This window comes from Hyalella azteca, unplaced genomic scaffold (assembly GCF_000764305.2).
Source record: "Hyalella azteca isolate HAZT.00-mixed unplaced genomic scaffold, Hazt_2.0.2 contig6628, whole genome shotgun sequence".
NCBI classification, from domain to species: domain Eukaryota; kingdom Metazoa; phylum Arthropoda; class Malacostraca; order Amphipoda; family Hyalellidae; genus Hyalella; species Hyalella azteca.
The window spans coordinates 15,940-39,977 of NW_025936784.1; the positions used below are offsets into that span (position 1 = coordinate 15,940).

Consider the following 24,038-nt stretch of genomic DNA (forward strand, 5'->3'; position numbering starts at 1 on the left):
CAATTTTTCCCTCTCTCTTCCCCATTCCCCTTTCTTCACCCTCATCCAACTCTTTCTTCCCCTCACTTATTCCTCCTCGTTCTTCCTTGTCTTTAATCCTCTCGCCATCTTTTAACTCTCTTATCCCCTCATTTCTTCCCCATTCACCCATTTTACCTCCATTCCTCCCCATTTTCCACTTGCCCCTCTCTTTTCCACCCCATTTCTCACTTCTCACTTCCACCTATTCCTGCGCATGATTCTTTCTCCCCTTTTTCCTCCTCTCCTTCCCTCCTTTCTCACCACCTTTCCCCTTTTTCTCCCCCATCTCTTCCCTCTCTTTCTTCACCTTCTTCCTTCCCATTCCTCCCACAGTTTCTTCCCCAATTTTTCTTCCTTTTCTTCTTTCTTACCTCCGCCTTCCTCCTCCCCTTCCCTCCCCTCTTCAACCCCTTCACTCCCCTTTCCTCCCCACGTCTTGGATGCAAAATAAGCCCGGGCCAATAAGAACTCAAAATGGTTCGGACGCGCGAAATAAATTGACTCGTCCGAGGGTAAGCCAAGACGACCCTCGGCCACCTTCCCTCGGCCGGTCAAATCCCCACTTACCCTCTAGGCTGCCTTGCCCTCTTGGCAGCCAAGTCCCCACTTGCCCTCTAGGCTGCCTTGCCCTCTTGGCAGCCAAGTCCACACTTGCCCTCTTGGCTGCTAAATCCCCACTTACCCTCTTGGCTGTCAAGTCCCCACTTACCCTCTTGGCTGCCATATCCCCAGCTTACCTTCTTGGCTGCCAAATTCCCACCTGCCCTCTTGGCTGCCTTGCCCTCTTGGCTGCCAAATCCCCACTTGCCCTCTTGGCTGCCAAATCCCCACTTGTCCTCTTGGCTGCCAAATCCCCACTTGCCCTCTTGGTTGCCAAATCCCCACTTGCCCTCTTGGCTGCCAAGTCCCCACTTGTCCTCTTGGCTGCCAAATCCCCGCTTGCCCTCTTGGCTGCCAAGTCCCCACTTGCCCTCTTGGCTGCCTTGCCCTCTTGGCTGCCTTGCCCTCTTGGCTGCCAAATCCCCACTTGCCCTCTTGGCCTTGGCTAGTTGGCAAGTCAAGGCTGGCGCTCCGCTGACCCGTCGGGATTGTTTCTGATTTTCTATGAATAAGTTACCGATTTTTTTATTTTTCTTTCAATGTTATTTTTTATTCTGAATGTAAAAAAAGTTCTTGCAGCGCTCAGTTTTTTTAGTGTAGTTTAGGTTATTGTAATGAAAAGTGCGTTGTCTACTTGCCGATTGTTTATTTATTTATATGGAACTTGTGTATACGGTATATGTATTTGTATTGTATGGATTACCATTGATGTATTAATTTTTGTGAATATGAATAGAATTTGAAATGATTTGATTCATAATTTCATGGAGATACTTCAAAATCCCCTCTCACCCCCAACTCTCCCTATACCTCATCCCAGGGACTGCTGAGCACATGGAGAATTATGGGGGACTTGTGTGGACTGCTGGGACTTGGGGGCTGCCTGGGATTTGGGTACCAGTGGGGACTAAGGGAACAGTGGGGACTTGGGGACACCTTGGGACTTAAGGGGTCCCAAAACTTAAGACTTGGGGACTGCTGGGGTCTTGAGGACAGTTATGTAAATTTCAAAATATATAATTTATTTTTATTATTTTTTATATTCTTTATAATATTTCTCAGATATTTACTCATGTGACGTGTAGGCCGTGCGTGTAGGCCGTGCGTGGGTGACGTGTAGGCCGTGCGTGGGTGACGTGTAGGCCGTGCATGGGTGATGTGTAGGCCGTGCGTGTAGGCCGTTTAAATCATTTGGTTTTGTTGTAGATTATTTACGACATGTCCTCACGTCGGGACAGACATCTTGATTTATTGCGCTTTTCGGCGAATTTCCATTTTTGTATTCACTGCAGTTGAATATTTTTTTTACTAATTTTTTGTCGAGGAACACTTACGGTTTTAGTTTTTAGTTGTAAATATCTTTTACTACACTTTTTCAGCTATTTCAGCTGTTTTTTCTCCACCGTTAGTTTTATTATTCACTATGCCATTATTTTCCGTTATACCAACGTATCTGTTGGCCATTATTCTCTTATTCTCTCTTACATAAACGTAATAAAAAGCTATTATTATCATTGTTATGTACTAGACATACTGCGCTCATTTAGAGGGTAAAATGAGGGTAAAGTGGCATTGATGTGAGGGCAAAGCGGTTATTTATGTGAGGGTAAAGTGGAAACAAATGTTGATAAAAAAATAAAAATGAGTGATTAAACAATTCACAATACGAAAATTGGGGAACCATTAACAATTAAAATCATTAAAACAAGGCCAAAATGGGGCACATCGTCTGTTTTTCATTCACTTCTCTCTCAATTTCCATTTTACCCTCAATTTTCAATTTGCCCTCATTTTTTATATTTTTTGACAAGATAATGTGCGAAATGAACGTGAGTTCAGCGACTACAAAGTGCAATAAAGTGAGGGTCATCTGAGGGTAAAATGAGGGTAAATCATCCCAAATTTCCCTCATCCTGACCCTCGTGTTCGAAAACTTCTTAGGAAAGTTCATGACAGGTCATCTCGCGGCCAGTGCCTTTGTTCATCACACAGAAAAATAAACGGGACATATTTGACTAATATATATATATTGATCAAATAGTGACACACTTCTTGTGCGTAGCCCTGATAGAGTTATTTACCGGGCCAAAATGTGTCAGGATAACTCCCACAAGCGTAAGAAGTGTATAGTTATTTAGGTAAAATATTTTGGACCTTAAACGCGTAAAATTTATCGTGAGGCATAACATTTTTATGAGGCATAACGTTTTTGAGGCATAACGTTTTAATGTGAGGCATAACGTTTATGTTTTTTTATGTGAGTTTTACTTGTAAAACGTTTTTATGACGTTAAAACGCGCATAATTTATCGTGAGGCATAACTTTTTTATGACGTTACAACGCGCATAATTTATCGTGAGGCATAACGTTTTTATGACGTTAAAACGCGCATAATTTCGCGAGGCATAACGTTTTTATGACGTTACAACGCGCACAACTTATCGTGAGGCATAACGTTTTTATGACGTTACAACGCGCATAATTTATCGTGAGGCATAACGTTTTTATGACGTTACAACGCGCATAATTTATCATGAGGCATAACGTTTCTATGACGTTACGTTTCTTATATAACTCTAAAAATTATTGCGTAGAGTATTATTGATTTTTTCGTAATAATTTCAGTAAAGAATCGTTAAAAATTTGTAAACTCAAACAGATATAACGAAACATGTTAGTGTATTTCGTTTAGTTCTATATTTGTAACGTCATTGACGTTATAAATAATGGTGACATAACGGTATTTATAATATGCTACATATTTCAATACTCGAAAATTATCAAATTTCTTGATAAGAATTAATAACTTGACAAAAAATTTTATTATTATTGTTATTAGTTATAATACTATTATGTTACAACGTGAAGTTAAACATATTCTATTATATTTGAGGTCACGTTGTAAATTTATAACGTAAAAAATTTACAAAACATACGAAAAACTATGATTTTTCAAACTTTCTTTAAAAAACAGTTTCAAAGTGAATAATTTATAATCTAGGGGGCGATTAAACGGCGATTATTCAAAATTTTAGGTAACGATAATTATTTAATTAAATAATAAAGATTAGTTAATAATAAAGATAATTATTAAATAATAAATAACAATTTTCACATACTAGAGGTAATTATTTAACAATATAAAAGAATGTTAATTAATGATGATAATTATTGAATAAAAAAAAATAAAATTTAAATGCAATTAAGATAGTGATTCAACAATATTGTCCTTTAGCGAGTGAATGATAGTTTAACGAGGATTAATTTAGGATTTATTCATGATTTAACGATTATTTAATGATTATTTAAAGAGGATTTATTGATGATTTATTGATGATATACTGATTACTTAATGATGATTTAATGATGATTTTCTCTTCCCTTAGTTGAAGTCGAGTTGATAAGCAGCAAGACTACAACTTCATCACTATCAACGCACTATTCAACGCTCGGTGAGTTATCGTGAACATAATGAGTTGAAATAACTCGTTAAAAATATACTATTTATCTGAATGCAAATTATGCTTTGGAATTCACTGAATAGTTGCAGAACTACTAGTCTGTTTGGCAGACCCTGTAGTCCGGTCTGCAGACCAAGCGGTCCGGTCTGCAGGCCCTGCAGTCCGGTCAGAGTGCGTGTCCATAATAATGGACAGCACCGGGCCACTGACCCCCAGCGGGCTCAACTTTCTGGGGGGGGTTATTTCTTAGGGGTTCAATTGGTTTAGGTTTCTTCCGTGAGGGTTCAATTGGTTCACGTTTCTTTCTTAAGGTTCAATTGGTTCACGTTTCTTTCTCAGGAGTTCAATTGGTTCACGTTTCTTTCTTAGGAGTTCAATTGGTTCACGTTTATTTCTTAGTATTTCAATTGGTTCACGTTTCTTTCTTAGGGGTTCTATTGCTTCACGTTTCTTAGGGTTCAATTGGTTCACGTTTCTTCCTTGAGGGTTCAATTGGATTAGGTTTCTTCCTTAAGGGTTCAATTGGTTCACGTTTCTTCCTTACGGGTTCAATTGGTTTACGTTCCTTTCTTAGGGGTTCAATTGTTTTAGGTTTCTTTCTTAGGGGTTCAATTGGTTCAGATTTCTTTCTTAGGGGTTCAATTGGTTCAGGTTTCTATATTAAGGATTCAATTGGTTCACGTTTCTTTCTTAGCGCTACAATTGGTTCACGTTTCTTTCTCAGAGGTTCAATTGATTCACATTTATTTCTTAGGGGTTCAATTGGTTCAGGTTTATTTATTAGGGGTTCAATTGGTTCACGTTCCTTTCTTAGAGGTTCGATTGGTTCACGTTCCTTTCTTAAGGATTCAATTGGTTCACGTTTCTTTCTTATTGGTTCAATTGGTTCACGTTTATTTCATAGGGGTTCAATTGGTTCACGTTCTTTCTTTGGGTTTAATTGGTTCACGTTTCTTTCTTTGTGGTTTAATTGGTTCACGTTTCTTTCTTTGTGGTTTAATTGGTTCACGTTCCTTTCTTAGGGGATCAATTGATTCACGTTTCGTTCTTGAAGGTTCAAATAGTTCATGTTTATTTCTTAGAGGTTCAATTGGTTCACGTTCCTTTCTTAGAGGTTCAATTGGTTTAGGTTTCTTCCATAAGGGTTCAATTGGTTCACGTTTATTTCTTCGGAGTTCAATTGGTTAACGTTTCTTTCTTAGGGGTTAAATTGGTTCACGTTTCGTTCATGAAGGTTCAATTAGTTCATGTTTATTTCTTAGGGGTTCAATTGGTTCACGTTCCTTTCTTAGAGGTTCAATTGGTTCACGTTTCTTTCTTAGGGGTTCAATTGTTTCACGTTTCTTTCTTCAGGGTTCAATCGATTCACGAATATTTCTTAGGGGTTCAATTGCTTCACGTTTCTTTCTTGAGGGTTCAATTGTTTCACGAATATTTCTTAGGGGTTCAATTGGTTCACGTCTCTTTCTTAAGGGTTCAATTGGTACACATTTCTTTCTTAGGGGTTCAATTTGTTTACGTTTATTTTTTAGGGGGTCAATTTGTTTTAGTTGCCGGTTCATTCTTTTTTATATATTTTTGTGGCACGCAACTATTCGTTTAAATTTATTTATATATTTTTCATAGTTTGATTTTGTTAGACATTATTTTAAAATTGCTGTAACGTCCACATATCGCAGCTCGCACTTAACAAGTCTCATTTATTGCTCTGTTATCAATTATAAATAGCGTTTTGCTCTACATTTTGATAATTAACGTCTGTTATTGGGGTAATAAATGGTTATTAGTTATTTATTATTATCAATAATTGTTTGTCTTTATTAAAACGATCTCGTCTGTTATTAATGCGTTATTAAAACGATCTCGTCTGTTATTAATGCGTTATTAAAACGATCTCGTCTGTTATTAATGCGTTATTAAGACTTACTCTACAAGACTATTATTAAGACTATTTATAAGACTATTAAGACTTGTTATTAATGCGTTATTAAGACGATCTCGTCTGTTATTCATGCGTTATTAAGACGATCTCGTCTGTTATTCATGCGTTATTAAGACGATCTCGTCTGTTATTAATGCGTTATTAAGGCTTTTTGACGGTTATTTATGAGTTATTGAAGCCTCGGTCATCCCTCGCCGGCCAGTCAATGTGTTATCGCCTGCGTTTTGACTGTCGATATTCTGGAACATTTTTCTTCGGCCGAGGCAGGAAATTTTTTGCCGTGACATTATCGGCCTACTCTTCTATAGGCCTACTCTTCTTCTATAGCCCTCTTCTCGAGAAAACATAATCGCTGGCTCTATTGAAACGTCTTCAAAAGAGGCCTAGTTTTTTTTCACTTCAATGCTAATGAGAGGAATTTTGAATGTTTTTTCTGTTCCCTTATGCTTCGTTTCATTTTTATTTTAATTTTGCTAATTTTTTTAAATTCAGCTGGACGAATATACAATCTTATATAAGTTACTCTTTCAATTTCCCTCATTATTATCTTCACAATTACCCTCGTTGTTACCCTGACAGTTACATTCCCTCTCCTTCCCTCTCCTTCCCTCTCCTTCCCTCTCCTTCCCTCTCCTTCCCTCTCCTTCCCTCTCCTTCCCTCTCCTTCCCTCTCCTTCCCTCCTTCCTTTTCATTTTCACCACCATTCCAATCCTAGCAATTTTTGAAATTTTTAATCCAAAATTTGTTCTCCTGTTCCCCCTTTTCTCAACTTCTTTCTACTTTCCCCTTCTTTTCACCCCTCACTCATAGATATGAGTGGAACTATGTCCGCAATTTTAAGTTCAGAAATTTTAAAAAATCCAAACAATTGGACAATTGTTTGGTATTCATGACGTCACCGTTAGCTTTCCCTCGCAATTCCATTCAATTCCGGACCGTTACCCTCACTTTCTCAGCGAGGAAGCTACATTACCCTCACTCTCGTATTACATTACCCTCACTCTTGCGTTACATTACCCTCACTCCTGTGTTACATTACCCTCACTCCTGCGTTACATTACCCTCACTCCTGCGCCACATTACCCTCACTCCTGCGTTACATTACCCTCATTTTTTAATTTTCACCGCACCATTTCCGGTACAATTGCGACATTTAACGTTGCGTTCGTAGCAGCCGTCTTGGTTACGTTATTATAACGTCGTGTTAAGGACGGGTCAACGGGTGACTCGTGATTGATGTTGGTCGCTTGGTTATTAAAAGTTTGTTTCTTTTTTGTGGTACGTATTAATTTCGCCTGTACCCCCCCTTCCCCTTTATTTAATCCCCACTCCTCCACCCCCTGTGATATTTTGTGCTTATTATTATTTAATATTATTTAATTTCGCCTGTACCCCCACCCCCCTTATTTAATCCCCCTTCCTCCTGCACCCCCTTATAATATTTGGCACTTATTATTACTGAATATTTTTTTACCAAATCAATTCTATTCGAATTATGTTAAATTACAAGGTGATTTAGCAGTAAAATTTTTATTACAAAATTATTAATTAATTGTACCGGTAAATTAGTGATTGGCTAACTATCTGAATGATACCATTCTATATTTCAGTTTAAAACAAGTGAAAAAATTGTTTAGTTATAATGTTGGATTTTATAACATTATCGATTATAGGCATAGAGTTATCCTATTTAATTGCGATTTGTAAATTAATGCAATAAGGCATATGTGGCTTGATTTTGCCCTCACTAATGAGTGCATTGAACTATGCAAAATAATCAATAAATAATATATAAAAATGGTTATATTAATAATTATAATTCACAAGGCAATACAAAGTACATGTAGATAATACTGGATTGGAGGAAAATATAGGATATAGAGAAGATAAAGTATAGGAAAATGATAAGCTAGACTCAAATTTAAGATATAAAATATTTTAATCTTATTAACGTGTTGAATATTATTTGTTTCTAATTGAACAAAAATATAATTGAAACATTGTTTTGAATTAATAAAAACGTTGCATTATCCGTTCTTCTGGAATAAAGAGTTAAAGAAAGAGTTAATATATATTAAGAGTTTTATACCATTACTATTATATGATGAATATATATTAGTTATTACTATTATTTAAAAATTTAATTTATTCTACCGATTTGGATAACATCATAAAATTTTGGAAATTTTTTTATTTTATTTTCGCACGCTGAAAATTAAACGTTTCCCTTCCATCTATATCAGTAATTAATAATTTTTTATTAATAATAATTTAATGATTATTCAGCTTAATAATTAGATAATTATTCAACAGCTGTGTAATTAATCATCATGTAGCCCTGAAATTAATCAATATTTAACCTATGTAATTAGTCATCGTGCAACTATATAATTAATTACTAATTCAGCTATGTTATTAGCCATTATGCAGCCTGTAGTTAATTAATATTTCAGCCTGCAACTAATCGTCATGCAGCCTGTAATCAATCAATAATTCAGCCTGCAACTAATCATCATGCAGCCTGCAATTAATTAATAATTCAGCCTGCAACTAATCATCATGCAGCCTGTAATCAATTAATAATTCAGCCTGCAACTAATCATCATGCAGCCTGTAATCAATTAATAATCCAGCCTGCAACTAATCATCATGCAGCCTGTAATCAATTAATAATTCAGCCTGTAATTAATCATCATGCAGCTCGTATCCATGATACCGCTTTAGGAATTTTAACCGCCCGTCCTCTGACGCCGACACGAAAAAAAAAATTTACTCATAATTAAAAGTTGCCGGAAAAAATGCAGTGAAAAAATGCAGTGAAAAAATGCAGTGAAAAAATGCAGGAAAAAATGCAGTGAAAAAAATGCAGTGAAAAAAACAGCGCGACATGCAAGGGGGATTTACTGCCGTCATAATCGGCCATGCATTTTTCTTTTATTTATTTATCATTTTTTATTTTAATTACTACCGGCTGCGTAATTGCGTTAAGTGCATAATTAATTGAAAAAATCATTGTTAACATTTTTGTTGAATAGTAATAAATTGTTCTAATAATAATTAGAACAGTAAATCCCCAGTAACAGTAAAATTAGAACAGTAGTTATAGATGGTTAGTAAAGATATTAGTGCATAATTAATTGCGTTAAATAATGGTAAAATTTTTGTTAGATGGAAATAAATTATTCTAATATTAATGAATTTATTTTGTTAGTAGAGATTTGAACGTTTTTGTTGATAATTAATAAATGACGCCAAGATCAGCAGGAAGGTGGGTTACTGATTGTCAACAATTATCATTTAGTAATTAATTTTCGTTTGATTAATGGATATGAAAAGATTGTTAGATTTATTACAGCCGCCATGTTTAACATTTACTTGTTCACAAAATATGCATGTTCAATCGTTCCATTAGACTGAAGGTGCCGTTCATTAATAATAAAAAATAATTGATGATTTAGTTAATTACTGGCTGAATAATAATTCAATCAATTATTAATTTTAGCGCTGTCACAACGAAAGTTTTTTGTCGTGTTTGGATATTTTTTTGTCAATCTTAAAAGGTTTATTTATAATCCACTCAATTAAATTAATTATGATTAATTGTTTGAATTAACCCACAGACAATTTATTTTTTTTCTAGGCTATTTTTTAAATAAACTATTAAGTAACGAACATTTGTAATTTAGTAATGTTGGTAAACGAAGTACAAATTTCGTAGAAATAGGAAGATTTCTTTGTACTGCTGTTCATTGTACAGCTGTTCATTGTACAGCTGTTCATTGTACAGCTGTTCATTGTACAGCTGTTCATTGTACAGCTGTTCATTATACAGCTGTTCATTGTACAGGTACTCATGGTATTAGGGTTACCTATATCCCAATAGTATCGAACATGTCCGATGTTTAGAAATCAAAATTATTCATTTTTTCTACGATTTGAACGCCATCATTGTGGGGCTTTTTTTCACTTACAGCGATTCCCATTCCCAGAGATTCCCATTCCCACTGATTCCCATTCCCAGTGATTCCCATTCCCAGTGATTCCCATTCCCTGTGATTCTCATTCACAATGATTCCCAATGCCAGTGATTCTCATTCCCAGTGATTCTCATTCCCAGTGATTCTCATTCCCAGTGATTCTCATTCCCAGTGATTCCCATTGCCACTTGATTCCCATCCTCGCCATGTTTTATCTAATCACATTCCCGTCCCCCAAACGATTCCCGTTCTCATCTCATTCTCATTCCCATTCCCACGAGATTCCCGGCTCGGTTCTTAAGTGATTCCAGTGGTTCCTAAATTCCCATTCTGGCGTTGAAACATTGCGTAATGTTGCGTCGCCGTAATGTTGCGTCGATGTAATGTTGCGTCGCTGTAATGTTGCGTCGCCGTAATGTTGCGTCGCTGTAATGTTGCGTCGCTGTAATGTTGCGTCGCTGTAATGTTGCGTCGCTGTAATGTTGCGTCGCTGTAATGTTGCGTCGCTGTAATGTTGCGTCGCTGTAATGTTGCGTCGCTGTAATGTTGCGTCGCTGTAATGTTGCGTCGCTGTAATGTTGCGTCGCTGTAATGTTGCGTCGCTGTAATGTTGCGTCGCTGTAATGTTGCGTCGCTGTAATGTTGCGTCGCTGTAATGTTGCGTCGCTGTAATGTNCATATGTTACATCTGTCTCTTATACACATCTAGATGTGTATAAGAGACAGGTATTATTATATATAATAAAAATTATATTATTATATTAATTATTAATCTATAACAATTCCTGCATAGTTCATGACGCTTTCACAATAATATTTTATTCAATATTGATAGATATTTTAATATATTTATATCATAATAATTATGCATATTTATTTACATTTATAATGAAAATATCTTCCCAACATATACTTAATTTATAAGACGATAGTTTTACGGCCATTCCTGGCAGGAATGATAAGCCCATTACCCCTGCCCCCATTCCTAACATCCAAATTCCCACTTACCCTTTTCACAGGAACACAATTTCCAATAATTAAAGGCACAGTAAAACCATTACCTCCTCAAAATTCACAATGTCTGATTACCTGATATCCCATGCCCTTTATTTCAATTCCCAGTATTTCTTATTTTCGTTGACCCAATTCCCAAATTCCCATTCCGGATTTTCCCTTTCCCAGTGCTTCAATTATCGATATCCAAATTCCCAATTTCTTAGTCCAGTATTCCATTATAAGTTACTTAGTAGACTAAATTCCAGCTGGGAATGGCTAGGAATATGGGAATACCATTGCAAGCATTCGATACTAGAAAATCTTCATGAATAATATAACTGGAATCATCTAGAATACAGGAATCTGGAATCGCTTCCGGGAATGCTAGATGAGCGCACATTTCAGAATTCATGTGGGAACCTCTTGGAATGCGCGGAGCTGGAACACGGGAATCTGGAATGATACATGAACGGTAATTCCAGGCAATGGCTTTCTTTTACGACCGCTGCCGAGGCAGAAAAAACTGTCAATAAGATCTGATGTATTTATTAGGAGGAGGCATATACTGTCAATAAGATCTGATGTATTTATTAGGAGGAGGCTATACTGTCAATAAGATCTGATGTATTTATTAGGAGGAGGCGTAAACTGTCAATAAGATCTGATGTATTTATTATGAGGAGGCTATACTGTCAATAAGATCTGATGTATTTATTAGGAGGAGGTGTATACTGTCAGTAAGATCTGATGTATTTATTAGGAGGAGGCTATACAGTCAATAAGATCTGATGTATTTATTAGGAGGCAAATACTGTCAATACGATCTGATGTATTTATTAGGAGGAGGTGTATACTGTCAATAAGATCTGATGTATTTATTAGGAGGAGGCGTATACTGTCAATAAGATCTGATGTATTTATTAGGAGGAGGCGTATACTGTCAATAAGATCTGTCTCTTATACACATCTAGATGTGTATAAGAGACAGAGGCTATACTGTCAATAAGATCTGATGTATTTATTAGGAGGAGGCGTATACTGTCAATAAGATCTGATGTATTTATTAGGAATAGGTGTATACTGTCAATAAGATCTGATGTATTTATTAGGAGGAGGTGTATACTGTCAATAAGATCTGATGTATTTATCTGGAAGAGGCGTATACTGTCAATAAGATCTGATGTATTTATTAGGAGGAAGTGTATACTGTCAATAAGATGTGATGTATTCATCAGGAGGAGGCGTAAACTGTCAATAAGATCTGATGTATTTATTAGGAATAGGCTACACTGTCAATAAGATCTGATGTATTTATTAGGAGGAGGCGTATACTGTCAATAAGATGTGATGTATTTATCAGGAGGAGGCTTAAACTGTCAATAAGATCTGATGTATTTATTAGGAATAGGCTACAATGTCAATAAGATCTGATGTATTTATTAGGAATAGGCTATACTGTCAATAAGATCCGATGCATTTATTAGGAGGAGGCGTATACTGTCAATAAGATCTGATGTATTTATTAGGAGGAGGCGTACACTGTCAATAAGATCTGATGTATTTATTAGGAATAGGCTATACTGTCAATATAAGATCCGATGTATTTATTAGGAGGAGGCGTATACTCTCAATAAGATCTGATGTATTTATTAGGAGGAAGCAAATACTGTCGATAAGATCTGATGTATTTATTATGAGGAGGTGTATACTGTCAATAAGATCTGATGTATTTATAAGGAGGAGGCTATACTGTTGTCATCTTGTGGATACACGGCATATATCAGGACACATCAACAATCTAGGGACACATCAGGTCCCCAGGGATACACTGGACACACGGGACACATCAAGGAAGATGACCTGTACTTGGAAGACTATGACTCCCGTTAGTCAAAGCCGGGGTCCCTTGGATGGTTAATGGTTATATGCAAGTAATGGTTTGATTCTTCCTTATGTAATATATAATAATAAAATTATTATTAGTATATATATTATTTTTTTAGATATTAATTGTAATATATTAAATATTAATATTTGATATTCAGACCGAAAATTTTCGCAACTCAACGGGTTTCCTGAAACTAATTAAATAATTTGACAATTTTGTGTTTAGTTATTTTTAAAATAAGGTTAATTAGATTGTAATTGTAAAAATTCCTTTAGAGTTTATGTAATAAATGTAAATGAATGTTAAGTAGTAGGTACCATAAGTACAACCTTCTAGCCATTAGTACAAGTACAAATTACTTAACTACTTAGTACAAGTAAAAACTACTTAACTACTTAGCCATTAGTAACTACAAACGCCCATTAGGAAGCCTCAATATAGTGACATGACTGCCCACTTAGCAGCGTTAATGGGTCGGCCAGCAGTAATGGGTGCAGAGGCCCATTATATATTCACGTGCACGGCTCGCTTGTCCTCATTAGTTAAGATGCCACTAATTGCCGTGCAAACAGCGCACTACTTAATGAGACGCACCACTTAATGAGACTCGCGGGAAGTTATTGAGACTGAGGTGGCATTAATGAGACAGTTGTGACATTAATGGGACTGTGGTGGCATTAACGGTATTGAGGTGGCACTAATGAGACTGAGGTGACATTAATGAAACAGTTGTGACATTAATGAGATTATGGTGGCATTAATGAGACTGAGATGGCATTAATGAGACTGAGATGGCATTAATGAGACTGAGGTGGCATTAATGAGACTGAGATGGCATTAATGAGACTAATACAATACAGGATACAGGAAAAATAGGAAATACAGGAAAGAAAGTATAGGAAAATGATAAGCTAGACTCAAATATAAGATATATATTATTTTAATCTTATTATTGGGTTGAATATTTTCTGTTTCTAATTGAACAAAAAAATATGTTTGAAACTTTGTTTCAAATTTATAAAAGAACGTTGCATTATCTGTTCCTCTAGCATAAAGAATTTGAGAAACAGTTAATATTTAATAAGAGTTATATACTATTATTATCACATTGTAAAATATATTATTTATTAATATTAACAAAATTATCAATTACTATTAACATCACAAAATTCGGAAAATTTTTATTATATTTTCATATGTTAAAAAATAAAACGTTCCCCCGTTCCGTCAATTTCAATAATTAATAATTTTTATTGATAATAATTTAATGATTATTTAGCTCATAATTTAGACAATTATCCATTATGTAATTAATTATCAAGTAGTGTCTGGATATAGTTACGTATCAAGTAGTATCCTAATAATTGAGCTTTGACATTAATTAGTCACCCAGCTATGTAATTAGTTATCATGCAGTAATGTAATTAATTGATATATACTTATATCATTAGTCTTCTTATATCGCAAGTTCACAAGGAATTTAAAAGCAAAGAAAACGCAAAGAAAATTCACCATATCGATATTGAAAACGTTGTTCATAACTAGTCCTGTTTATTTCGATATAATGTTAGGTCTTGTTTAGGTTTTATGTCTGTCTTTGAATTTTGACTTTTAAAGTGATTTTATTCATTTTTAGTTTAGTCGAACTGATGATGGAGCTGGACTCCGAAACGTTTTCAATATCGATATGGTGAATTTTCTTGGCGTTTTCTTTGCTTTTAAATTCCTTCTAATTGATATTTCTGATATTTAATTCATTGATTATTCTGCTATGTATCTAATCAAAAATCCAGATATGCGTTCTTTTTAATACAGCTTTGTATTTGCTTAATAATATATAGCTTAACAATTAATAATCATGCAGCTGTGTTTTTTATTAGTGATTCAGCTATGCAATTAATCATCAAGCAGCTAGGTTTTTAATTAATAATTCAGCTATGTTACTATTCATCATGGGGCTGTGAAATTAATCAATAATTCAGCCAAGTAATTGATCACTTTGCAGCTATGTAAATAATTATTAATTCAGCTATATAATTAATTATTAATTCAGCTATATAATTAATTATTAAGTCAGCTATATAATTAACTATTAATTCAGCTATATAATTAAAGCGGACGTTTTTGATACATTTTTGCGAACAAATTTTTTGGTTTTCCCAAATTTAAATATTAATCAAATTTTATTTATTTTTAGCATTAAATTTAGATGATCTATTATTAGTTATAAATCTATAATTAAAAATATACATTAAATTTCACAGAAGAAGAAAGTAAGTAGCGAAGTTTAGACAATATTTCAAATTAAATAAACATTTTAAAATGAATTTAACTGTATATAGGCCTATGCTGTTTTTATCAGGCCAGGTCGTTAAGGAGGCCTAGCTTTCAGATTTTGGGATCACTTTTAACGGGCAATTCTCAGCAAAAGTGTTATTGCGAAGGCCTACAAAATCCCTTCACCTGAATTACTTGCCCACAAAACCACATCTTGTGCTTTTGTGGTCCATTTGACCACTTTCAATTATTTCTCTTAATTGAAATACATTTATTGGTGTGAATTAAATTTTAATAATTAACTCTCATAGTAGCAATAGTGTTAAATTCAATTAACTCATTTTATTAACAATAATTGAATAAAATATATATTGAGATTTCATAAATTTGATATGTCATGACACTGTCAATATATATTAGGGAAAATAAAATATTAAATGAATGTCCATTTATTTTAATTAGTTAAATTGTTATAATATGAAGGACGACCATAATGAATCCATTGAAAGTATCAAGTTCTGATTTTAATTTGATTAACGGATGAACATTTTAAGTTCAGATGAAAGTATTTAGATTTAATAAAAGATTTTAAATGGAAGAATATAATGAATTCAATGAGAAGCATTGTTTTTTGTCACTTACATTAATTTATTCCTACGATCATGAATAAGAAAAAATTTGAAAAAAAAACAAAATGCAAAATATAATTTAATTATTAAATTTTTCTCCTGAGCATTGCAAATAAAAAATATCATAATTGGCAACTACAGTATATTACAGGTAAATAAGTTTATATATTTCTATTAACAATAATAAATTTATGTATTAAATGGTTGCCTTGATGTTTGGAAGTGGCCATTAATTCTGGATTGAAAAATATTAACAATTAGAAAATACCATGTATTTATATTCTGGCAATATATTATCAACACACCATGCAACAAAATTCATTAAATCATTTAATGTTGTGAAATTCCATGCAAATATAAATTAGATAATACTATGTATTCTTATTCTGGCAATATATTATCAACACACCATACAACAACATTCATTAAATCATTCAATGTTGTGAAATTCCATGCAAAAACCTGAGAATTTGTCCTGAATTCCTACGACCTGCCTAGACACAGGACAGGATGAAGCCTAATCCTTCTCATTCATGAGCTCGTTCATGCACACCACATTCATTATTCGTGAATGTGTTTACATGAGGACTTTCTCAATGATTTATTGCTGCGTGGGAAATATTGATGAATACCCGCCACAATATCGATGATTATTTATTAAAATATCGACGAATTTTTTACCGCAATATCGATGTATATTTTTGGAAATGTCGATGAATTTTTTGGCAATATCGATGAATAGATATTAAAATATCGATGCATATTTGCTACAAACTCGATAAGCATTTAATAAAATATCGATGAATATTTGCCGCAATATCGATGAATATTGTTTAAATGTGGACGAATATTTGTGACAATATCGATTGGACGCGTGGAAATATTTATTGATTGACAAATTGCAAATAGAATTCTGGAAAGTGTGTAATATTAATAGAAATTATTATTGTTTAGAAAATATTATTAACGATTGATAGATGCGTTGAAAATATCTGTGAGCAATTATTAATACGCCGTAAAAAGTATTTGTACAGACATAACCTCGCTGAAATCAACTATAATGACTTATAAAGCGTGCGAATTATCTGTACATTTTTAAATAAGTATACTTTCGAGCCGATTAATTCGCAGATGAATCAAACAACGAAATTTAAAATTAAGAATATTAAAATACCTCAATGTTGAAATCTCTAAAACTATTTGTAAATACTTTTTGATGTCTTCAATAAAAAAGTTACATTCGTTCTACGTAAAGTTCCAATTATAGTCTAAATATAACTTCTTTGACGTATATTAATACATTCAATCATATTGATATTGCTTTAATTTTCAATTTGTGAAATTAGTTGAAATATAATTTTGCATTTACACGGAGTAGAAAATCAAAATTGACCTGTAGAAATTAATATTGTTATATAAAATATTGTTTTTTTAACATAACTGATCTAAAAAAGTGAATAATGGTATACAAATGTTTGAATTTATAAAACTCTTCAAATTCTCTCTTCATAAGTGCCTCGTTAGTAGAGATTCCCACCGCAATCCTGACATTCCCGAACCTCATTCCCATTCCCGTCACGCCCTCGGTTCCTAATCAAAGCTAAGAAGCTCCCGTCAATAATTTCACGCTTTTTTATCCCCTTTTACTCCCCCTTCCGTTCCTCCTTCCCTTTCCCTCTTCCTGTCCCCATTACCCCTTCCCTTAACTCATGCTTCTCTCCTTTCCTTTTCCTCCTTCCTTTCACCTCATCCTTTCCTTCCTTACTTTTCCTTTTCCCCTTCATTCCCCCTTCCTTTCCTTCCTTTCCTTCCTTCCCTTTCCTTCTTTCTTTTCCCCTTCATTTCCCTCTCCCTTTCACCTCTTCCTTTTCCTCCATCCTTTCTCCCCTTCATTTTCCCCATCTCTTTCACTCCTTCTTTTCACCTCTTCCTTTCCCTCCTTCCATTTCTCCTCTCTTTTCTCCCCTTCATTCCCCCTTTTCTTTTACCCCTTCCCTCAATTTCACTCCTGTCCCCCACCCCCGTAACCCCCCACCCCTCGTAGGCTATATTAAGTAAAGCTCTAAAGGAACTTCCACAATTGCCATTAGTCGTTTTTAGCGCTCACTAAGAAGCCGTTATCCTAAACTGATCATTAACGTAAATGACGCATTGAGTCATTTACGTTATTTTTCTTCCCACTCACGCAGCGGGAACGCGTCATTTTTTTCTCATGTGTCTTGACTCGAAAAATATAATTTTTTTTGATCGTTCAAGACCTGAAGGTTTGAGGTCGTGGCTATTATAACGATAAGCACCCTTCGTTAAATTCCTCAACCAATTATTTTATTATATGTATAAAATATCTATATAGAGTGTGAAAAATATATTTAGTTTACTTTTTTATGCATAGAAAAATATAAAGAGTGTGAAAAATATATAGAGTATATTTTTATATGCATGGAAAAAGTATATAGATGGTCTACACAAAAATAAATTGCTTTTGTTCTATAGGAAAAGTTTGTTTAAATTCGATATTAAAAAGTTACTAAAATCAATTTGTTCTTTAGAATGACACAAGATTATAAGTAAATTCCAGGCTTGGTGGTAATTTGAACTGTTTTGATCCGTATTCGTATATTTTACTTCGACTATGAATTTAGTTTTTTTGAATTTTCACAGTCTGTCTTTCTTGTCTTAACTTAGAGTTTTAATAAAGCATTTTGAAATAGCTTACCTCATTTTAATAATGATATTTATTATTATATTATTTGAAAACCGGATTATATTGATATAACGATGTGTTATTTTGACACTGAGAAATTATTCATATGAAGAAAATTACGTTTAAATTGCAGGAGTAAAGTAAATGTTAGGCGTAATTTCCGTAGACTTATCCGAGTGAAGTAAAATGACTAGCCCTGATTTTCACAGGCTTATAATGATCGCGAAATACGTGAAACACTTAACTATATTTCCATTTAAATTTTATTAACCTAAATAAGGTTCATAATAACACCTCCAAATGCCAAATTATAAATTTAGCCCACAATTCATCAAAATTAACCCACATAAGTTTAGTAAACAAGATCGTCTCACTGTGGCACCGACCGTAATGTTAATCCAGCGCTATTACCTCTAATTAAGATGATTATTTTAATTCATTGCATGATTGCTCTAACGAGAGGCATCCCGCGAAGAAAATGTTGCCTAATTGCGCCACAACAGAGGATAAAGCCTCGGGTAATACCGCTAGATGCTGCCATCATTATTCCAAGTCTAGCGGGAAACCCGTCAAACTGATTTAGATTGCCACACTCCGCTGATTTGTCCCTCGGCTATCTGCTTAATGTGATGAAAATGACTTATGTTTATTGTATGATTGCTGTATATTCCATGATTGCGGTGTATTATGTGATTGTTGTGTATTACGTGATTGTTGTGTGTTATATGATTGCTGTATATTACATGATTTTAATTGTTGTTTATTGTATGATTGCTGTATATTACATGATTGCTGTGTATTATGTGATTGTTGTGTATTATGTGATTGCTGTATATTACATGATTGCTGTGTGTTATATGATTGCTGTATATTACATGATTTTAATTGCTGTATATTATATGATTGCTGTATATTAAATGATTGTTGTGTATTATGTGATCTCAGTTTATTATAAGATTGCTGTATATTACATGATTGCTGTATATTATAAGATTGCTGTATTTTATATGATCACTATATAATTTGTGATTGCTTGTATGTGACATGATTGTTCTATTTTATATGATTGATGTGTTTTATATTATTGCCTGTACATATATTACATGATGGCTTGCATACTATATATAAAATTGCTTGAATATTGTAACGCTGCTATTCTTACACATTTAAACTATTAATAGTATCAAGATACATAGTTCAGATTTATTATGTGGCATTGGTAACAACTGTAACAACAAAGTTATACTTCAATGAGTGATACTTCTTTAATTTATCTTCAAAGTCATTAAACTTTTATATTTTTTATTCATAAATTTTGGTATATATAATAATATTAATCATATATTCAATAATATTATACATATATTTAATATTATCTGCAAGTCAATGGACACAATGATTGTAAGTTAGTTATTAGGCATAATGATGGTAATTATCAGGCTTAATGAGGGTAATCAGTTTATATGAGTATGGTAATTTTCATGTGCAGATGGAAACTATCAGGTTTAGTTTTTAAATTAATCTATTTAATTGTGGTTATTATTATAATTAATGATGGTTGTCGTTGGAAAAAATCGATTGAAATTTAAATCCTGTAAATTCCCGGTAATCAATGACGATATCATTACAATCAAAATTCATAATTGGTATGTGTGTAAATATAATTTGAGTAACAATATTATTTTTCAATTTGAACGTCTTCATAAGAAATAAGTACATATCTGCATAGACATATCCTTACCTTAAATTAATAAAAATATCTATATAGAAATAGATTCATGTCATCCTAATAAGCATATGAATAGACATATCCTCACATTATTTGAATAAATATATAATAATTCATAATAACGTGCATGCTACTAAATATTACCGCAGAGAGGGAGCCTCCACGGTAACCAAAAATACTCCTAATGCGGCACTGGTATTGTGTCGCCGACTTTATTGTGATCATCATTGTAATGTTATGGAAATGTCCTCAGTCTAGTCCTGCTTCCCTCACTTTTTACCCTCACTTTCTCACCCTCACTTTTTTGCCCTCACTTATTTTCCATCATGGAGATTTCCCCTCATTTTGGCTGTTTCCCTCGTCTCTAAAGTTGTCTGTTTCATTCTCATTTATTCATTTTTTCAGTGCCCTCTAAGCCTGTTTTCCCTCTTTTTTATTTTTTTCAGTTTTTTATTTAAGCTGCCAATGGGTTTTTATCCTATTAATTTTTTTTTCTTTTTCATTCACTAAACTTGCTGCTTATCTGGGCTATTTTCATTTTTTATTTGACAGTTATGGGGTATGATGAAATGGGCACAAAAAAGAGGGAAAAGGAGGCACCATAAAAGAAGGTATGATAGGAAGAAAAAGAGAGGAAAGAGGCCTCATAAGAAGAAATGTATTAGAATAAATAATATAATAAAACGTAGAGAAGCGGCTGTACGAGACCGGAGATAAGAAGCGAATGACACCTTAGAGGAGAGAATAAAAGAGGACCACATGAGGGCAAACGAGGGAGGTGAGAGGATAAACGAGTGACGAAAGAAGGTAAACGAGAAGCGAAAGAGAGTAAAAGAGAAATGAAAGAGGTGAACGAGGGAAAGAAACAAGGTAAGCGAGATGCGGAAAAGGTTAAACGAGGGATGAAAGTGGGTAAACGATTGACGAAAGAGGGTAAACGAGAAATGAAANAAGCCAGCTGTCAGCCATATATATCACGTGCCATCTTTGTTTCAATAGTGATATGCCTAAATAAATAGGTTAAATATAGAGTTAATTCGCTATGTTAAATATTGTAATCCATATTAACCTAATCCTTGAATTTCATTTTAACTATCTGACTGGCACTTTGTATATTTTGAAGACTAAGTTTATTTCAATAGTTTGAACCTGTATTAACAATATTATTAACTGTAAATCATATACACTAAAAATATATTATTGTAGAAAAAATTCTTTGTTGTATTTTAGTGTATATAAAATTATAATAATAAGTAATAATTAATTACCCTCAGGATGATTACCCTCTCTCAACCATGAAAAAATTACCCTCTTTCTCCCTCGCGATAATCATCCTCTCCCTCCCTCACCATAATCACCCTCTCTCTCCTTCAAAATAATCACCCTCTCTCACCCTCACGATAGTCACCCTCACCCTCACGATAATCACCCTCTCGCTCTCACCCTCGCAATAATCACCCTCTCTTCACATTAGGCACCTACTAATCACCCCCACTAATCACCCGTGATTATGTCGGCTGTCAATCAAGCCGCATTCACAGCGTCATTCAAATGACAGACGCGCTGTAAAAACCCCAATGAATAACTGCCTGAATTCCCTGCTGAAATTATTGGCCGGTTTATGCGCGGCCAATTCCACAATGCAATTATTGGCCGGTTTATGAGNAAATAACAGCGATGTCTTTGTGAGTGAAAATAACGGCGATGTCTTTGTGAGTGAAAATAACGGCGATGTTTTTGTGAGTGAAAATGACAGCGATGTCTTTGGGAGTGAAAATAACGGCGATGTTTTTGTGAGTGAAAATAACAGCGATGTCTTTGGCAGCGAAAATAACGGCGATGTCTTTGGGAGTGAAAATAACAGCGATGTCTTTGTGAGTGAAAATAACGGCGATGTCTTTGTGAGTGAAAATAACAGCGATGTCTTTGTGAGTGAAAATAACGGCGATGTCTTTAGGAGTGAAAATAACAGCGATGTCTTTGGGAGTGAAAATAACGGCGATGTCTTTGGGAGTGAAAATAACGGCGATGTCTTTAGGAGTGAAAATAACGGCGATGTCTTTGTGAGTGAAAATAACGTCGATGTCTTTGGGAGTGAAAATAACGGCGATGTCTTTGGGAGCGAAAATAACGGCGATGTCTTTGGGAGCACAAATAACGAATAACGGCGATGTAAAAAAAAAGAATAATTACAAAAGCGGCAATAATTTGTGCATAAATTAATTATTTTTTATACTTTTTTTATTTGCTCATAAAAAATCATAAAATGATCATTAAAATATTGATGACACTCAGAGAGATTAGTGAGATTTTGTCCAAATAATTATGCATTTTATACCCTTATGTGGGTCATCTTGACCCACTTTGGCAATGCACAGGGGCGTATCAGTGCTACGGCTGCTCTCTGCTTGTGCTGAGGGTAAGAAAGCGTGTCACTATTTGATTAATATGACACATTCAGTTTTCTTAGTGTACCATGATAGCGGCCATGAGTATCATGAAGTGATGGTCACTCATTAATGAACTCATTTCCTTAATTCATCTCATTTATTCATCGCATTCGTTCATCTCATTTATTCTTCTCATTAATTGATCTCATTGATTTATCTCATTTATTCATCTCATTTATCTTATTTATCCATTTCATTTAATTATGTCATTGATTCATCTAATTTATTCATCTCATTTGTTCATCGCTTTCGTTCATCTCATTTATTCTTCCCATTAATTCATCTCATTTATTCATCTCATTTATCTTATTTATTCATTTCATTTAATCATGTCATTTATTCATCTCATTTATTCATCTCATTTGTTCATCGCATTAATTTATCTCATTTATTCATCTCATTAACTCATCGCATTTATTCATCTCATTAATTCATCTCATTCAAATTTCAATATATATTTAAATTAATAATTTAATAATATAGTATATAATATATTTATTATTATATATAAGTCAATATACACAATGATTGTAAGTTATTTATTAGTCATAATGATGGTTGTTTTTAGGTTTATTGAGGGAAATTATTGAGCTTGATGAGGGTAATTATTTGGTTTAATGAGGGTGATTATTTTGGGTTAATGAGAGTAATTATTAGGTTTAATGAAGGCTATTATTCTATATGATTATGGTCATTATTATGTGCAGATAGAAATTATCAGGTTTAGGTTTTTAATTATTTTGTTTAATTATGGTAGCTACTATAATTAATGATGGTTGTCGTTGGAAAAATTCGTTTGAAATATAAATCATGTCAATTTCCGATATAATAACGATATCGTTATAACCGAAATTCATAATTGGTGCAGAATTCTAATTTTAATAATAATATTTCTTTCAAATTTAAGTAAATAATTAAAGATTTTAATTTATTTCGTGGTGCAATTGCTGCTTTTGCTGTGCAAATATCTTAGTATTCTTATTTCTTAATTTCATATATAATTTAAGACGTCTTAATAAGAAATAACTACGCACCTGAATAGATACGTAAAAAATGTCCTTACCCTAAATAAATAAAATATCTATATAGAAATATATTCATGTCATCCTAATAAGCATATGAATAGACATATCCTCATATTATTTGAATAAATATGTAATAATTCATAATAACGTGCATGCTACTAAATATTACCGCAGAGAGGGAGCCTCCACGGTAACCAAAAATACTCCTAATGCGGCACTGGTATTGTGTCGCCGACTTTATTGTGATCATCATTGTAATGTTATGGTAATGCCCTCAGCCTAGTCCTGCTTCCCTCACTTTTTACCCTCACTTTCTCACCCTCACTTTTTTGCCCTCA

General features: G+C 33.8%; 2 protein-coding genes across 2 annotated transcripts; one reads left to right on the forward strand and one right to left on the reverse strand.

Annotated features, from left to right (window-relative positions):
• Window positions 1-635: 635 nt before the first annotated feature.
• LOC125178038 (MARCO-like protein) lies at window positions 636-1,436 on the reverse strand. Its single transcript, XM_047880930.1, has 2 exons — window positions 1,432-1,436; window positions 636-1,095 (listed from the first exon to the last, which is right to left on the reverse strand). Exons 1-2 carry the CDS (start codon window positions 1,434-1,436, stop codon window positions 636-638), a joined length of 465 nt encoding a protein of 154 aa, XP_047736886.1.
• Window positions 1,437-1,465: 29 nt separating this feature from the next.
• On the forward strand, window positions 1,466-22,390 carry LOC108667699 (stress protein DDR48-like). Its single transcript, XM_018154752.1, has 2 exons — window positions 1,466-1,616; window positions 21,891-22,390. The coding sequence occupies exons 1-2, from the start codon at window positions 1,466-1,468 to the stop codon at window positions 22,388-22,390; spliced, it is 651 nt and encodes a 216-aa protein (XP_018010241.1).
• The last annotated feature ends 1,648 nt before the right edge of the window (window positions 22,391-24,038 follow it).